Source organism: Phyllobates terribilis, unplaced genomic scaffold (genome assembly GCF_046119375.1).
Source record: "Phyllobates terribilis strain yellow unplaced genomic scaffold, ASM4611937v1 Scaffold_7__3_contigs__length_470593459, whole genome shotgun sequence".
Classification (NCBI taxonomy): domain Eukaryota; kingdom Metazoa; phylum Chordata; class Amphibia; order Anura; family Dendrobatidae; genus Phyllobates; species Phyllobates terribilis.
In genome coordinates this window covers 76,058,935-76,072,593 of record NW_027362767.1, presented here as the reverse complement: position 1 = coordinate 76,072,593, position 13,659 = coordinate 76,058,935, and the positions used below count along the sequence as shown (strand labels likewise).

At 40.9% G+C, this 13,659-nt stretch overlaps 1 protein-coding gene across 3 annotated transcripts in view; it reads left to right on the top strand.

Annotated features, from left to right (window-relative positions):
• Positions 1-13,659, top strand: part of LTK (leukocyte receptor tyrosine kinase) — a 237,231-nt gene that overhangs the window by 210,767 nt on the left and 12,805 nt on the right. For all 3 annotated transcript variants that reach the window (XM_073638809.1, XM_073638808.1, XM_073638810.1), the window contains exons 14-21: positions 195-326; positions 842-998; positions 3,821-4,003; positions 4,497-4,595; positions 4,946-5,095; positions 6,207-6,317; positions 9,553-9,739; positions 11,542-11,632. In XM_073638809.1, coding sequence (XP_073494910.1) covers positions 195-326; positions 842-998; positions 3,821-4,003; positions 4,497-4,595; positions 4,946-5,095; positions 6,207-6,317; positions 9,553-9,739; positions 11,542-11,632 — 1,110 coding nt within the window. The remainder of the gene's footprint in view (positions 1-194; positions 327-841; positions 999-3,820; positions 4,004-4,496; positions 4,596-4,945; positions 5,096-6,206; positions 6,318-9,552; positions 9,740-11,541; positions 11,633-13,659) is intronic.

Sequence of the window (13,659 nt, the reverse complement as noted above, 5' to 3'; positions counted from 1 at the left end):
AGTTGTTTCACACTTTTTGTTAAGTATATAATTCCACGTGTGTTAATTCATAGTTTTGATGCCTTTAGTGTGAATGTACAATTTTCATAGTCATGAAAATACAGAAAAATCTTTAAATGAGAAGGTGTGTCCAAAATTTTTGTCTTTACTGTAGGTGGCAAGTAAAGTAATGTCAATCACCTTCAATGTCCTAGAAAAATAATAAGACCCAAGAAATCTGCATAGGAGAGTCGGCCATCATTGAGGATGAATACAGAGAAAAGGAATTGCTCTCAGACTGGGCTGGAGGAGGAGGCGGCGGCGGGGGAGCTACTTACATATTTAAGGTGCAAGATCAAATTCATCTATATATATATATATATACACACAAGTTTTAAAGGGGTTGTCCAGTTATGACTTATTGATCAGTGGGGGACCAACCACTGGGACTCGCACCGATTGGCAAAATGGGGAGTGACAGTGCACATACCCATTCATTCTCTATGTGGTTGCGGGAACAAATTGAGTGTAGCGCTCGGCAGCCCTGTAGAGAATGAATGGAGCGGAGGTCAGCCATGCGCACTGCCACTACATTCTAAAAGGGATAAAAGTTTCTCATTTTGCCTTGTCGGTGCAGAGGTCAGACGCCTACTGATCAGTAGGTTATCACCAATCCATTGGATAGGTAGTAACTTGTTTTCATAGGAGAACCCATAAATGTACAGCTTTAATACAGCTGTTGTAAGGCCTAACATTTTTGATGGAAGTCTATTGAGTATGTGCACGGTGGCCATAAGAGGAGTTAGCTTGCTAAGACATTTTATTGAATTTGCTCCATTTATGCTCTTTTTTTCCATTAAAGGAAGTAAATGGGGTGTTTATACCACTACTGGTCGGCGCAGGTGGAGGGGGAAAAGCTTACTTAGAAGATCCAGAGGATTCATCAGACTTTGAACAACTAGAGACATTTGAAACAAACATGACAGTCCTTGGGCTGAATGGGAAAAGTGGAGCAGCAGGTACTGGAAAACTGTGAACAATGACAAAATAGTGTGTTAGTACCTCCATTATATTAATTAGTAATATTAATTAATTTATATTAATAAAAGATCAAATATTCACCATATTCACATTTTACGTCTCGTTTGGGCTGAATTAAATAATCCATTTTATTCTTTTAACTGAAATCTAAAATTCTGTGCTGAAGCTATCATCAGAAAATGACCCATTATTTAAATCAGGTTTTTGTGTTAATTGCATTTTTTTATTTTTCGTTAATATTTTTATTTCCACATCACAATCTTAATTTAAAAAAAATAAATAAAAATCTTGCAATTTTCAAACTGGCCACTGGGGCTTTTTTAGACTCTAACTTCCTGTTGTTTCAGGAAACAACATATGTACATGGCCACAATGGTCAAATCCTGACCCTATCTGTTGTAGTGAAGCATGTAATGAGTGTGTGCAAAGGTCATTGTGAAGGAAGGGGGAGCAAAGTGAGCTGTGATATCGCTTATTGTGATTGGTGGATCCCCTCCTATTAGCTGTGTATAAAGGTATTAACAGTTATTGTATTTCTGCCTCTGCTGATAAGGAGCTTGCTGAAAACCCTTCTTGAAAGAACAGAAAATATGAGTCCCAGTGGGCAGTTTGAAAATTGCAAGATTACATGTTTTGTGTTTTTTTTATCAAAGATGGTGATATAAAAAATTGCCAACATTAAAAAAAATAGATGTGACACAAAATCTGATTTAAACATTAGTTCATTTTCTGATGACAGCTTCCAATTAAGTTGACATATTTTATAGCAGTCAGAGCTCTGCTTATTTAATAGAGGGTTCCATATAACCTGTATAGACCTTAAGCAATAACATTTTACTTGTGTGCAGTCACCACTAGAGGGAGCCTAGGAGCTCACTGCATACAGCTTATACATTGAACTCAACAATAACACAGTATACAGTAAGCTCCTCAGCTCCCCCTAGTGGTGACTGATGGCAGCCAGCAAATTATCTTTCAATCCTGTCCATACAGAGGATTTTAAGCTCTGTATCAGAAAAAAACTGAATTCTTCCCACCAAAAGTACATATTAGAATATTAATCAATACATCATTTTGGATATAAAAGCTTCACTTTAAAGATTCACTTTAAAACTACCCAATAATGAAAAGCCATTCTTCCATAGAGATTAATTTTTGTGTTCACACATTATATTATTTTTTTTAATAGTTGCTGCATTCAGCTCATAAATATTGGAAGTGACAAGCGCTTACTATAAAGTGTAAATTCTCCACAGATGTTATACAGAGTGCGTTTAATTTAATATACGTACATCTGGGTTACAACATGGTTCTGTTCCACTGCACGGAAAGAGTGAATTGTTACAGGGCATCTGTCTCAAACTACACACCCCCATGTGCTAATCATACTGAGAACAGAGAAAATCACATCTTAAGGATTCATTTGCCATGTGATAATAATAAGTTGTCTACCTTTGGGGCCAATTTCTTTTTTTTACTTAAATGCAGTTTAAATAGTTCTGTGACCGAGCTCTTACCTCAATTTGCTCTTATATCAAATTAAATTCCCCTATTAAAATGAATTGAAATGTTATTAATCCGTCCCAGCCCCCCCAAAAAAACACACCAATTTTTTTTATTAGGTGTTTTTAAATAAGAAAAATTAACTTTATTAATAACAAATGCAGTAATGTACAGTATGAAAAACAATTAAACGTGTAATAAACTATTGTACTGTACTTTTTTTCATTTTATTTTTTTCAATAACTTCACTTCATCATCTTCACATACAAATATAGCAAATATTGAACCCTAAAACCAACACTCCGAAGAATCAGAGAGTGTACATAATAGTGCAGTAGACTGTACCTTGCTGCACATGTGAAATAACACACAGTACTGCTGTAGAAAAAATAGCAGAAGAATAAAGCAAAAAATAACCATTATCCTATGTACAGCCCCATGTCAAATGCATGCAGTGCTAAAAATAGAGTCCACCACAGGAAAATGATTCACAAGAAAAAGTCAAAAGTGCAACAGCAAAGACAGAGATGCTTGCATGGCATGATAACCATGTCACTGGTAACTCAGATCTTTTGTCACAGGATAAAACAATAAATCAACTGAGCGACGGCTCGTATCTCAAAACATTTGAACTAGATGCACTGGTTAGTCAAGGTATCACTGGATTTGGGGCTAAAATACATTTTTGCTATTTGGTTTTGTTAAAATTGTTGCATCATTTGGCTTTTATTGGCTTTTTGTTTCCCTGGACACTCAACTTTGATGTGGTCTGTGTTCATCTGGTGTGCAACTCCTCCTCTTTATTCTTGATTGATATCTCTAAGGATGTCTGGCATCATACAATGTCATATCCAAATTCAGCGCATGCGCCGTGGTGTGGGGAGTGGATAGGACGTCATTGAAGTCCAGAGACCCCTGACGTTGTCAATCAAGTACATAGAGGAATGTTATATGTTCATAGGACTTCCCCAATTGATGAACGGCCATCGGACTCCTCATTTGCATACGGCGTGCGAGTCACTAAAATTTGATTACCTCATAATTTCCAAACTGCTCTAATTAGGTGTAAGATAAAGGGGACTTTTCATAGTTTTTAAGGTTGAAGTTAGACCTTAGTCCATTGGGTTCAACCAACGTCAACCTTCACATGTTTTATTACATAATAGTTTTATATATTTTCATTCCGCACACAGATGCGTCTGCATTGTTAGGCGTCATTTTGCATTTTCAGACCGAGCTACGTCATTTTGCATTGTTGATGGTTCATACAAATGTTTCATCGTTTCCCCGATTACAGGTGGTGGGGGCGGCTGGAATGACATTACTCATCTCCCATGGGCTGGGAAATCTCTTCTTGAAGGGGCAGAAGGGGGGCAGTCATGCTATCAGGCACGAGCCAGCCTTCAGTGGGACACTTTTGGCGGTTTCGGTGGCGGAGGAGGACCATGTAGCTCTGGAGGAGGAGGAGGAGGATACCAAGGTAATAACATAGTATGAAGTGTGTCCTGATAGTTATATATTGCTCCTTAGAGGGTTATTCCCAAAAAATAACAGGTTACACTCTATGTGCTTGAAAAGGGATAACTTGCTGATTGCTGAGGACCACCAGTGATCTCAAGAATTGGGCGCTGGAGAGCCCCATCTGGAATGAAACGCAGGTGCACATGCCTAACCTCCGCTCCATTCATTGTCTATGGGACTGCTGGAAATGGCTCATCATGGTCTCATGAATGGAGTGTAGGCTGAGCCTGCGCACCTCCACTTCATTTAAGATGGAGCTCTCTAGACCCTCAGTCTCTGAGGCTTCCATAGCCTTGTTCTTGGGGTCGCTGCAGGTTCCAGCAGTAAGACCCCCATAGATTAGCAAGTTTTCCTCTATCGTAAAGATAGAGGAAATTAACTATTTTGGGAATAACCCAACATACATGGAACGTATTGTGCATCTTTGGAACTATAGTTCTTTGTATTTCCAGGAGGTAACACTTCCCAGCTGGATGATATTTCTGCCGACGGCCAGGATGGCGTTTCCTTTAGAAACCCGTCTGGAGAGATGTTTCTGCAGCCCTTAGCTGGTGAGATCACACAAACAGACATCAGTAATAATTCAACAAAACTCGTGACTTTGAGTGTCTGGACCCATGATGTGTTTTGGATTTTCTTAGATATTTGTGAGTGACAGGGGAATAGATGCAATAATCAGGATGTCAGCATTTGCTATAACTCCATCTCTGGGGGGAAATAACATCAGTAATTAATAGAGTTGCCTGCTTTATCTTAAAGACACTACTGGCCTTTCAGAATGGGGGCAGTCATGCCACCAGACACCCTAAAGTATGTAGGAATGGGGGTACCCGGAGTGTTTCGCTTGTTGAGAAGTAGAAAAATACCTGTCTAACAAACTCTTCTCTTTTAATTCATACAGCAATGGAGAATGGCGGGGAAGTGAATATCGAGTTATACTTGAACTGCAGTCATTGTAAATCTGGAAATTGTAAGAAAGACATCAAGCGGAGAGTTGTGTGTCTCTGTGAGCAAGGCACCATGCTGGGAAGTGATAATGTCACGTGTATAGGTACAAGATGTATATCTAGAACCATAATATCTTATTTTCAAGAAAATTACCTTTTAAGTCTAAAGGCGTCCATACACATTAGAGAAAACTCTACTTAACTCACTGATATTGGCCGACAGTCTAATGTGAATAGGGCCTCTCCTCTGTCAGATGATGTTGTGGGAGAGAAGGATCTGACTTGTTGAATTTCAGCAGCTGAACCTTTTCTTCTCCTTGGAGATAAGCCACTGTCGGAGCAGTCCATCAGCTGCTTTCTCATAGAGAGCACAAGATTGCTCCCCAGCGTGGTGGGAAACTGTCAGCCGAATGGTCGATGGCCAACTGCTTTCTAATGTGTATGGAGACCTCCTGACTCACCTCTTACAGATGAGAGAAGGATCCGGCCGGTTGAATTTCAGCAGCTGAACCTTTTGATCTCCTTGGAGATAAGCCACTGTCAGAGAAGTCCATCAGCTGCTTTCTCATAGAGAGTACAAGAGGACTCGGCTGTGCATGATGGGACACTGTCAACCAAATGATCAATGACTAACTGCTATCTAATGTGTATGGAGGCCTTTTGAATATCCTCTTACAGATGTCAGGAGAGAGAAGGATCCAAGCGGTTGAATTTCAGCGGCTAGACCTTTTGTTCTCCATTGTGATAAGCCTCTCATAGAGAGCACAAGAGCGCTCCCCTACATGGGGGGAAACTGTCAGCTGAATGATCGATGGCCAACCGCTTTCTAATGTGTTTGGGGGCCTCCTGAATTTCCTCTTACAGATGATGTCAGGAAAAAGAAGGAGCCGGTCGGTTGAATTTCAGCAGCTGATCCTTTTTTATTTCCTTGGAAATAAGCTGCTGCCAAAGGAGCCTGGCAGCTGATTTCTCATAGAGAACACATGAGCACCCATCCGATAATGATCTGATTTAAGACATATATTAGGATCACTGTGTAGGAGAACATATGGTTCAGGGTGTTTAAAAGTTCTTTCCATCAATGCACAAAGTTTTGTAGTTTATCTAAAAATGTATGAAAAACATACTATATTCATGTTAGAAAATACTGTATACAAACTAATAAAATAGATACTATAATGAAGATTAAAAGTAATTATTGTTTTTCTTTTTTAGAACCCAAAGGGCCCATTCCAGAACAACAGCTCTCGCTGCCACTCATTCTGGCTGTTCTGATTGCCACAGTGATTCTCGGGGTGATCTTTGCCTGTGGAGGCCTGTCATTTGGTATGTCTTTAGTTAAACATGGACAGTTTGATTTCCGGGGTTTAATAATTAGCAATTCATTTTTAAAAAATGTGGCTGTCAATGCTTCCTAAAAAGATATAAAATGGATCTGTAGGCAGATTTGACCATTCAAACTGCATACGTTATTAAATTGATCTCTTGGACCTGTTGAGGCTGGTCTGCTTACGTTAAAAATCCATGACCGAATGGCTGTATAATCCGTCTGAAAAGTTTTCTGCTTAAAATTAAAATGAGCATTTTAATGCTCATTCCAAGAAAACTTTCAAAAAGAATGAGGCAGCTATTTTGACACTGATTTTCAAAGCAAGTACACCAGTCTCATTGGGTCTAAGAGATCTGTTTAACCCCTTACTGATGTTGATTTACATGTATGTCGGATGCCGGATGCAGGTGTGTGAAGCAGGCTCAGAAGCTGAGCCTGAATTATAGCCGGCAGTTGCCAGCTGTGTTATAGAGCAGGCATCTGCCGCTAACAGCAGAGACCGGAGCTAGCTCCAGTTGCTAATGTTTAGCCCCTTAAATGCCGGCCAGTCTCTGACAACTGCATCTAGGGCAGATAATTTGAGGGCCCTGCTGTTTCTGGCCCCCATTCTCCGAGAGGTAATTTTTTGGTGCAGATAAGTTGCTATTGCGACCGAGTCCTGCTGAGTGCCATGATTTTACTCCTGAGAGGCCCAGCAACAGCCTTGGCTTCATGGTAGACTGTGCTTTTAGCTATAATATTAAAATACAGAGTTATTGCGATATATGGATGATCGCAGGTTCAATTCCCCTAATGGGACTGAAAAAGTAAAAAAAAAAAAGTAGAATCAGCCCTCTTTTCCCCCTTTAAAAATAAAGATATTAAAAAATATATATATTTGATATTGCCACATCCATAAAAGGCCAATCTTTCAAAATGCAAAATGATTTAAACACTGCAAAGCAAAAAAAAAATTCAAAATGCAATATAAAGACAGATTTTCCCATTACTGAGAGAGGAGATGACAGTTGGTGTTCATAAAGTTCTATGAAAAACTGTAACTGTCATTTCAGAAGAACATGAAGCAGAATGTTGTCTGTGTTTGCTTGCCTCTAGCCCCTCCCCCTTTCCCGCCATAGAATTTTATGAGCACCAACTGTCATCTATATTAGTAATAGGAAAATCTGTCTTCACTGAATACAGATTTTACCTGTGAACTGAGAGTGAAAAATCAGTCATGGAGGAGGAAGAAGCAGATTTGTCTGATAAGATAGATATATTACAAAATTCCTTACTTTCATTTGTACTATTGATTTATGAAATAAAAATTAAAACAACAGTTACCCTTTAAGCATTTCCTCTAGTTCTAATACCAGAGAGAAGTTGCTTTAGAGTTGATGAATGTGATGACGAATGCAGGAATTGTATTGGATAATGTAATAATACATCATTAATGTGAGTGGTAAGAGGTTAGATGAATGGTGCTTGGTATGATAGATCTGTGCTAGCTGTGACAGGCTCCCCCCATCCACGTACATATCGACATATACTCTCTGGTGATATTGACTGTGAGCCGAGCTCATTGATTGCTTTCTGTATTCCCCACCGATCATTCCTGACATTTAGTCTGTAAGTTTCATCGCATGGATCCCAGAGCATTTCCTTTATTCACTGCTGAATTGAAATGTAGCAAAAGAAATCCATCACTTGTATCCCTTTAGGTGAAAATCAATTCGACATCGATGCTAAAAATTAGGGACGATGTTCACGTAAATAGGAAATGAGTATGTCAGAATCACAAATAAGCGTCAGTGTCTTACATGACATTTGCCCAAGAGGTCAACAAACACTTCTGAATCAGTTATACTTAATGGGGTAATCCAGGCTTGGGGTACAAATCTGCAGTCACTCTATGTGACTGCAGACTCGTGAATCCTTACAGCGTGTACAGTGCGCACTGTCAAGATTTTCCAAAGCCGAGAGCGGGCAGTCATGTGGCCGCAAGTACTGTATGTGATTTGCATACTTCCTGCCACATTCTGACTAGACATGTCCAGCCTTGCTCAGTACACTTGTATTGAGCGAGGCTGCGCACGGCTAGTCGGCATGTGATCCCATGTATGTAAATTGCATACTTGTAGTCACTTGCCTGCTACTGGCGCCAGAAAATCCTGACAGTGCACACGGTGTGGGTCCACGAGTCTGCAGTCACATTGACTAACTGCAGACTTGAACCCCAAGCCTGGACAACCCATATAGACATGAGCAAATTGATTCGCAGGACCCTGGTTCAGCAGCCATGCCGGTAGTCCGTCCCCGCTGGACAGGAGTTCTGTTAACTGCCTCCTACCTGCCAGTGTCCTCTTCTCCTCTTCTGATTAGTAGGCATGGTGCAAAGTCATGTGTGCATCACGCCGCAACGATGACGTCCGATCTGCGGTGATTCCGATAGGTAGGAAGCAGTTTGCAGGGCTCCTGTTAGGCGGGGCACAGACTACTGATGTGGCAGCTGGACCAATGTCCTGTGAATCGATTTGTTTATTTGTAATATGATAAAATGAATTGAGGTATAATATGGATTCAAAGTCAGTCCCAATGTTAGGGATTAAAATGAATGTACTTCTATGTAATCACCAATCTGCAGAATCAATGATAAATGTGTGATCGTTCAGGGTGGTCTCAAAGCAGGACTAATGCTCCTTGTACTTCTATGGGGCCTGACGGAGAAAACTCCATTCACAGGGGGGACTTTGCGGCACCCCCACCTTCCCCCCGGTCTCATACTCAGGCCACGTTCACACGTTCAGTATTTGGTCAGTATTTTACATCAGTTTTTGTAAGCTAAAATCTGGAGTGGAACAATCAGAGGAAAAATATAATAGAAGCACGTCACCACTTCTGTATTTATCACCCACTCCTGGTTTTGGCTTATAAATACTGATGTAAAATACTGATTAAATACTAAAGGTGTGAACGTGGCCTTGGTGAGGGTCCCGGCAGTAGTTGTAATATAGAAATGACAAACCTTCTGTGTATATTTTATCCTCTAAGTGTCGAGATCTTAATTTCTGTAATGTGGAGATTCTCTGCAACAAATGGAGCCTGCGTCGGGGTCATCAGTACATGAAAAAGTCTTGATAAAATATTGGGGGGGTTAATTATTTAGCGTAATATCTTGTATGCCATATTGAATTGTTTACATGGAGTTTTGCGCTGTCTTAGTTTGGTATCTTCCCTGTTTTATCGTCTCAGTTTACTACCGTAAGAAGAAGCAGCTGGAGGGCGCCCGGGTGAGATTACAGAGCACCGAGTACAAGCTCAGCAAGATCCGCAGTTCCATTATCATGACGGACTACAACCCCAACTATTGCTTTGCTGGGAAAGGAGCCGGCTTAAGCGAACTGAAGGAAGTTCCTCGGAAAAATATCACCTTGCTCAGGTATGACAGTCATCAACAAGAAATCAACAACTCTTTAAATAGTTCTGGATAAAAGAGTTGTGATAATGTTGGAAAATTAAAACTTGTGCTAAGACCTAAAATCGAAAACGAATGGAATAAACCGCCCTGGTGATTTTTCATTTTTGTGCTTTTTTTTACCTCCCTTTCTTCTAAAAGCCATCATTTTTTATTTTTTAGCCTTATTAGGGCTTGACTAGGTGTAGTTTTGAATGACACAATTCATTTTAACATATAACTTGCCGACATACGTGGAAATAAAAAATCAGGTAGAAGTCAGGGAGACATCCAGCAAGCGCAATAGAAAGGACTATAAACACATTATTCACTAGTAACCATGAAAATATCAAAAGGTAAAAAAATACACAATAGGCCTACGCGTATCGAGCACTAAGAGCTTGAAACGCATAGGCCTAGAGTGTTGCAGTTGCTGTATGTCTTCCTGCCTTATTCCTGATCATTGTCATCCGGGAGCCGCCGGTGGTCTCTGTCTGTGCACCACACCTTTATTAGACTGAACGACCCCTGGGCAGTGTGACATGATGTGATATATTTTCTTTGCCTTTAGAAGAAGAAAACCCCAAGCGGATTGACATGGTGAAAAAAAAATGCAATTCCTCTATTGTTTTTTGGGTTTCTTTTTTTTTTTTAACGATGCTCATTGTGCGGTAAAAATGATCTGTCAACGTGATTCTTAAGGTCATTGAGATTACGGCTATACTAAACTTGTATTTTTTTAATATAATTTGGTAGTCAAAAAAAATCAGGACTTTGTAAAAAAAAAAATAAAATGTAATTTTTTTTGTTGCCATATTTCGAGGCTCATAACTTTTTTATTTTTCTATAGATAGAGCTGTGTAAGGGCTTGTTAGTTGTGTGGCGAGTTGACGTTTTTACTGGTAGCATTTTGGGTTATTTGAGGTTTTTATCACTTTCTGATGCAATTTTTGGAAAGAGGTGCAGTGACTGACAATGGCAATTCTGGCTTTTCAATGATTATTTATTTTCTACACCTTTTACCATATAGGTTAATTCATTTTAGATTTTCATAGATCGGACTTCATTTTTTTACTTTTTCTTACGTGTCACTTATTTATTTAGTCTGTATCGGGGATGTGAATCTGCGATCGTTTGTTCCATTTACGGCAATAGCACAGTATAGCAGCATACAGTAAAAAATCACAATCTCCTATGAAGCCCAGGCACAGGCTTTGCTTCATGGAAGTACTAAGATGGAGGCAGTTGGGACCTTCAGCAGGGCCCTAGTCGGCAAACCATTGGCACCTCGCTAACATGTCACTGGGGATGGGAAAGGGGGGGATGGGCACTTTAATGGATGCCCCACTGGCGCAAAGCTACTGGCATCTAAGTGGTTGAACAGAAGTGACTGCAGCTAGCTCCAGTTGCTGCTGTTAAAGGCAGGTGCTGGCTGTTTAAAACAGCTGTCACTTGCCTTGTATGGCTCAACTAGTACGTCCTATGTCTGGAAGGGGATAAAGGGGCATTAACATATAAATGTTTTTTTTTTCTTCCAATAGTAAAAAATATATAATATTCCTACTTTCGTCTAAATACTCCAGGCATTTTAAGATCTGTACTTGCTCTCATTTACTTGAAACCTTCATTGTATCCAGTGGATATAAAGCTGCCCTGTTCATGTGATGGATGCACAGATACACAGTACAGTTATATGTCCACAGACAATCCTTTTCTATAAATATCTGTTTTCAGCATACCCCTTTTACATATTTCAGGTCTACCTTGTTTTTATTTCTTCTCATTAGGGCCCTTGGCCATGGTGCCTTTGGTGAAGTTTATGAAGGGCTTGTGGTTGGCATTTCTGGAGACCCCAATCCTCTGCAAGTAGCTATCAAGGTCAGTATAAATTGTTGTACTTTTATATTAAACCTCTGCTGATCAGTGCAAGTCCCAGCAGTCGGACCCCCACGATCATTAAGTTATCATCTATCCAGTGGGTAGGTGATAACTTCTTTCACTGGACAATCCCCTTAATGGGTCGCCATGTTATACTACATTTTCCCTGCATGACGTCCTGTCATGGGTGATGCGGTGATATCAATAAAACCTAAAAGGGGCCTATTATTGATCTTTTCTATGTAGCCCCCTGTTCTCTGTGGATGTCACTACTTTACAGCAGTCGTTCTGGTAAATGATCTGCAGTAAAAATTAAATTCAGACATCACAAGGCTATTGACACGCTGTACGCTATAACGTATGGTGAATGTGACACGGTCCCAGGCACAACAGACGACTTGTATGTGATTAGTTATATCCCATGATATATATTCCTATATACAGCACAAAATATTTAAAGGGCGTCTATCACCCCCAAAATGCCTATTGAACAAGCTGTACAGTGATAGCGGAGACTTAGCCCCCCTTAGCCCCATTTTAGTGAATCAGTGCCTGTGAAAATGTACTTTTAATTTAAGTATAAATGAGGGGCTTCCCTTCCTTTACGCCCCTCAGTTTGCATTTTGGGGACTTCCCCTGCTTCTAATTGACAGTGCTCACTTGCCCGTAGTGAGTGCGACCTGAACTCAGCCCACGTGTCTGCCTGTGTGCACTGATACTGCCTCAGCCTGGGCGCATGCACATGGTGTCAGTGTCGGCGCATACACGGTGTGGGCAGGTGCGTTCTCCTCTCTGGGTTTTTTCTGCTTGCTACACTTCTAGGGTGTATCACTAAAGCAAACAGCAGCCACAGAGAGGAGAGAGCGCCGGCCCCTGCTGTGTACGGCACTAACACTGTGTGCAGGGCCAGGCTGAGGCAGTGTTGGTGCGCACATGCTGACACGTGGGCTGAGTTCAGACAGTGCTTGCTCTAGGCAAGCGAGTGCGGTCAATCAGAAGTGAGGGAAGTCCCACTTTGCATTTTAATTCAAAGTAATTTTCTCAGCCAATGTACTATTAAAATGTGCAGTGCTGGCATGATTCATAGAGAATAAGTTGCGTATATAACTGTACAGCTAGTTTAGTATGCATTTTGGGAGGTGACCAACTCCCTGAATTTTTTGCAGTATTTTTTTTTACATCTGCTTTTGGAGTTTAGTAGATGAGATAATTGGTAGAATCTCTAAATCATGGCTGAGCCCATCTTTGAATTTCAGGGATCTTATGTCACACGCCCCGGTCCCCCTCCAGTCAGACCCTCTCCATGTGACACTTAATTGGCCTGTGTGGAACAAATAACCTTTATATAGAGAAGGTCAGTGAACTGGACAATGTGACTGCAGCGTCTGTCCAGATAAACATCTGCCTTCCAGTAATGGCCATCAAGGCTTGTTTCCTACTGGCAGAACGGGGGTGTGGATATACTGAAAAGCAAATTGGGTTACGATGTGTTCAGTAAAATGTAGAAAGCTAATGGTTGTGTCATTTAATGATAATGAAGAGCTGCTCTGCCCGGTCAGGATGTGAGAGGTGAAAATGACTCTGACTTGTAGAGAGCGGAGGGTCATGTCCCAGGCTTTCTTATCTTTAGGTCCTGGAGGCCTCCTTATTTTTGGGTCCTATGGGGCCTCCTTATCTTTGGGTCTTGGGGGCCTTCTCATCTTTAGGTCCTGGAGTCCTTCTTATCTTTAGGTCCTGGAGTCCTTCTTATCTTTAGGTCCTGGAGGCCTCCTGATCTTTGGGTCCTGGGGACCGCCTTATTTTTGGGTCCTATGGGGCCTCCTTATCTTTGGGTCTTAGGGGCCTCCTTATCTTTTGGTCCTGGGGGTCTGCTCATCTTTCGGTCTTGGGGGGCCTCTTTATCTTTGGGTCTTGGGGGCCTTCTTATCTTGGGGCCATGGAGGCCTCATTATCTTGGGATCTTGGGGGTTTCCTTATCTTTGTGTCTTGGGGGCCTTCTTATCTTTGGTTCCTGGGAGCCTTCTTAT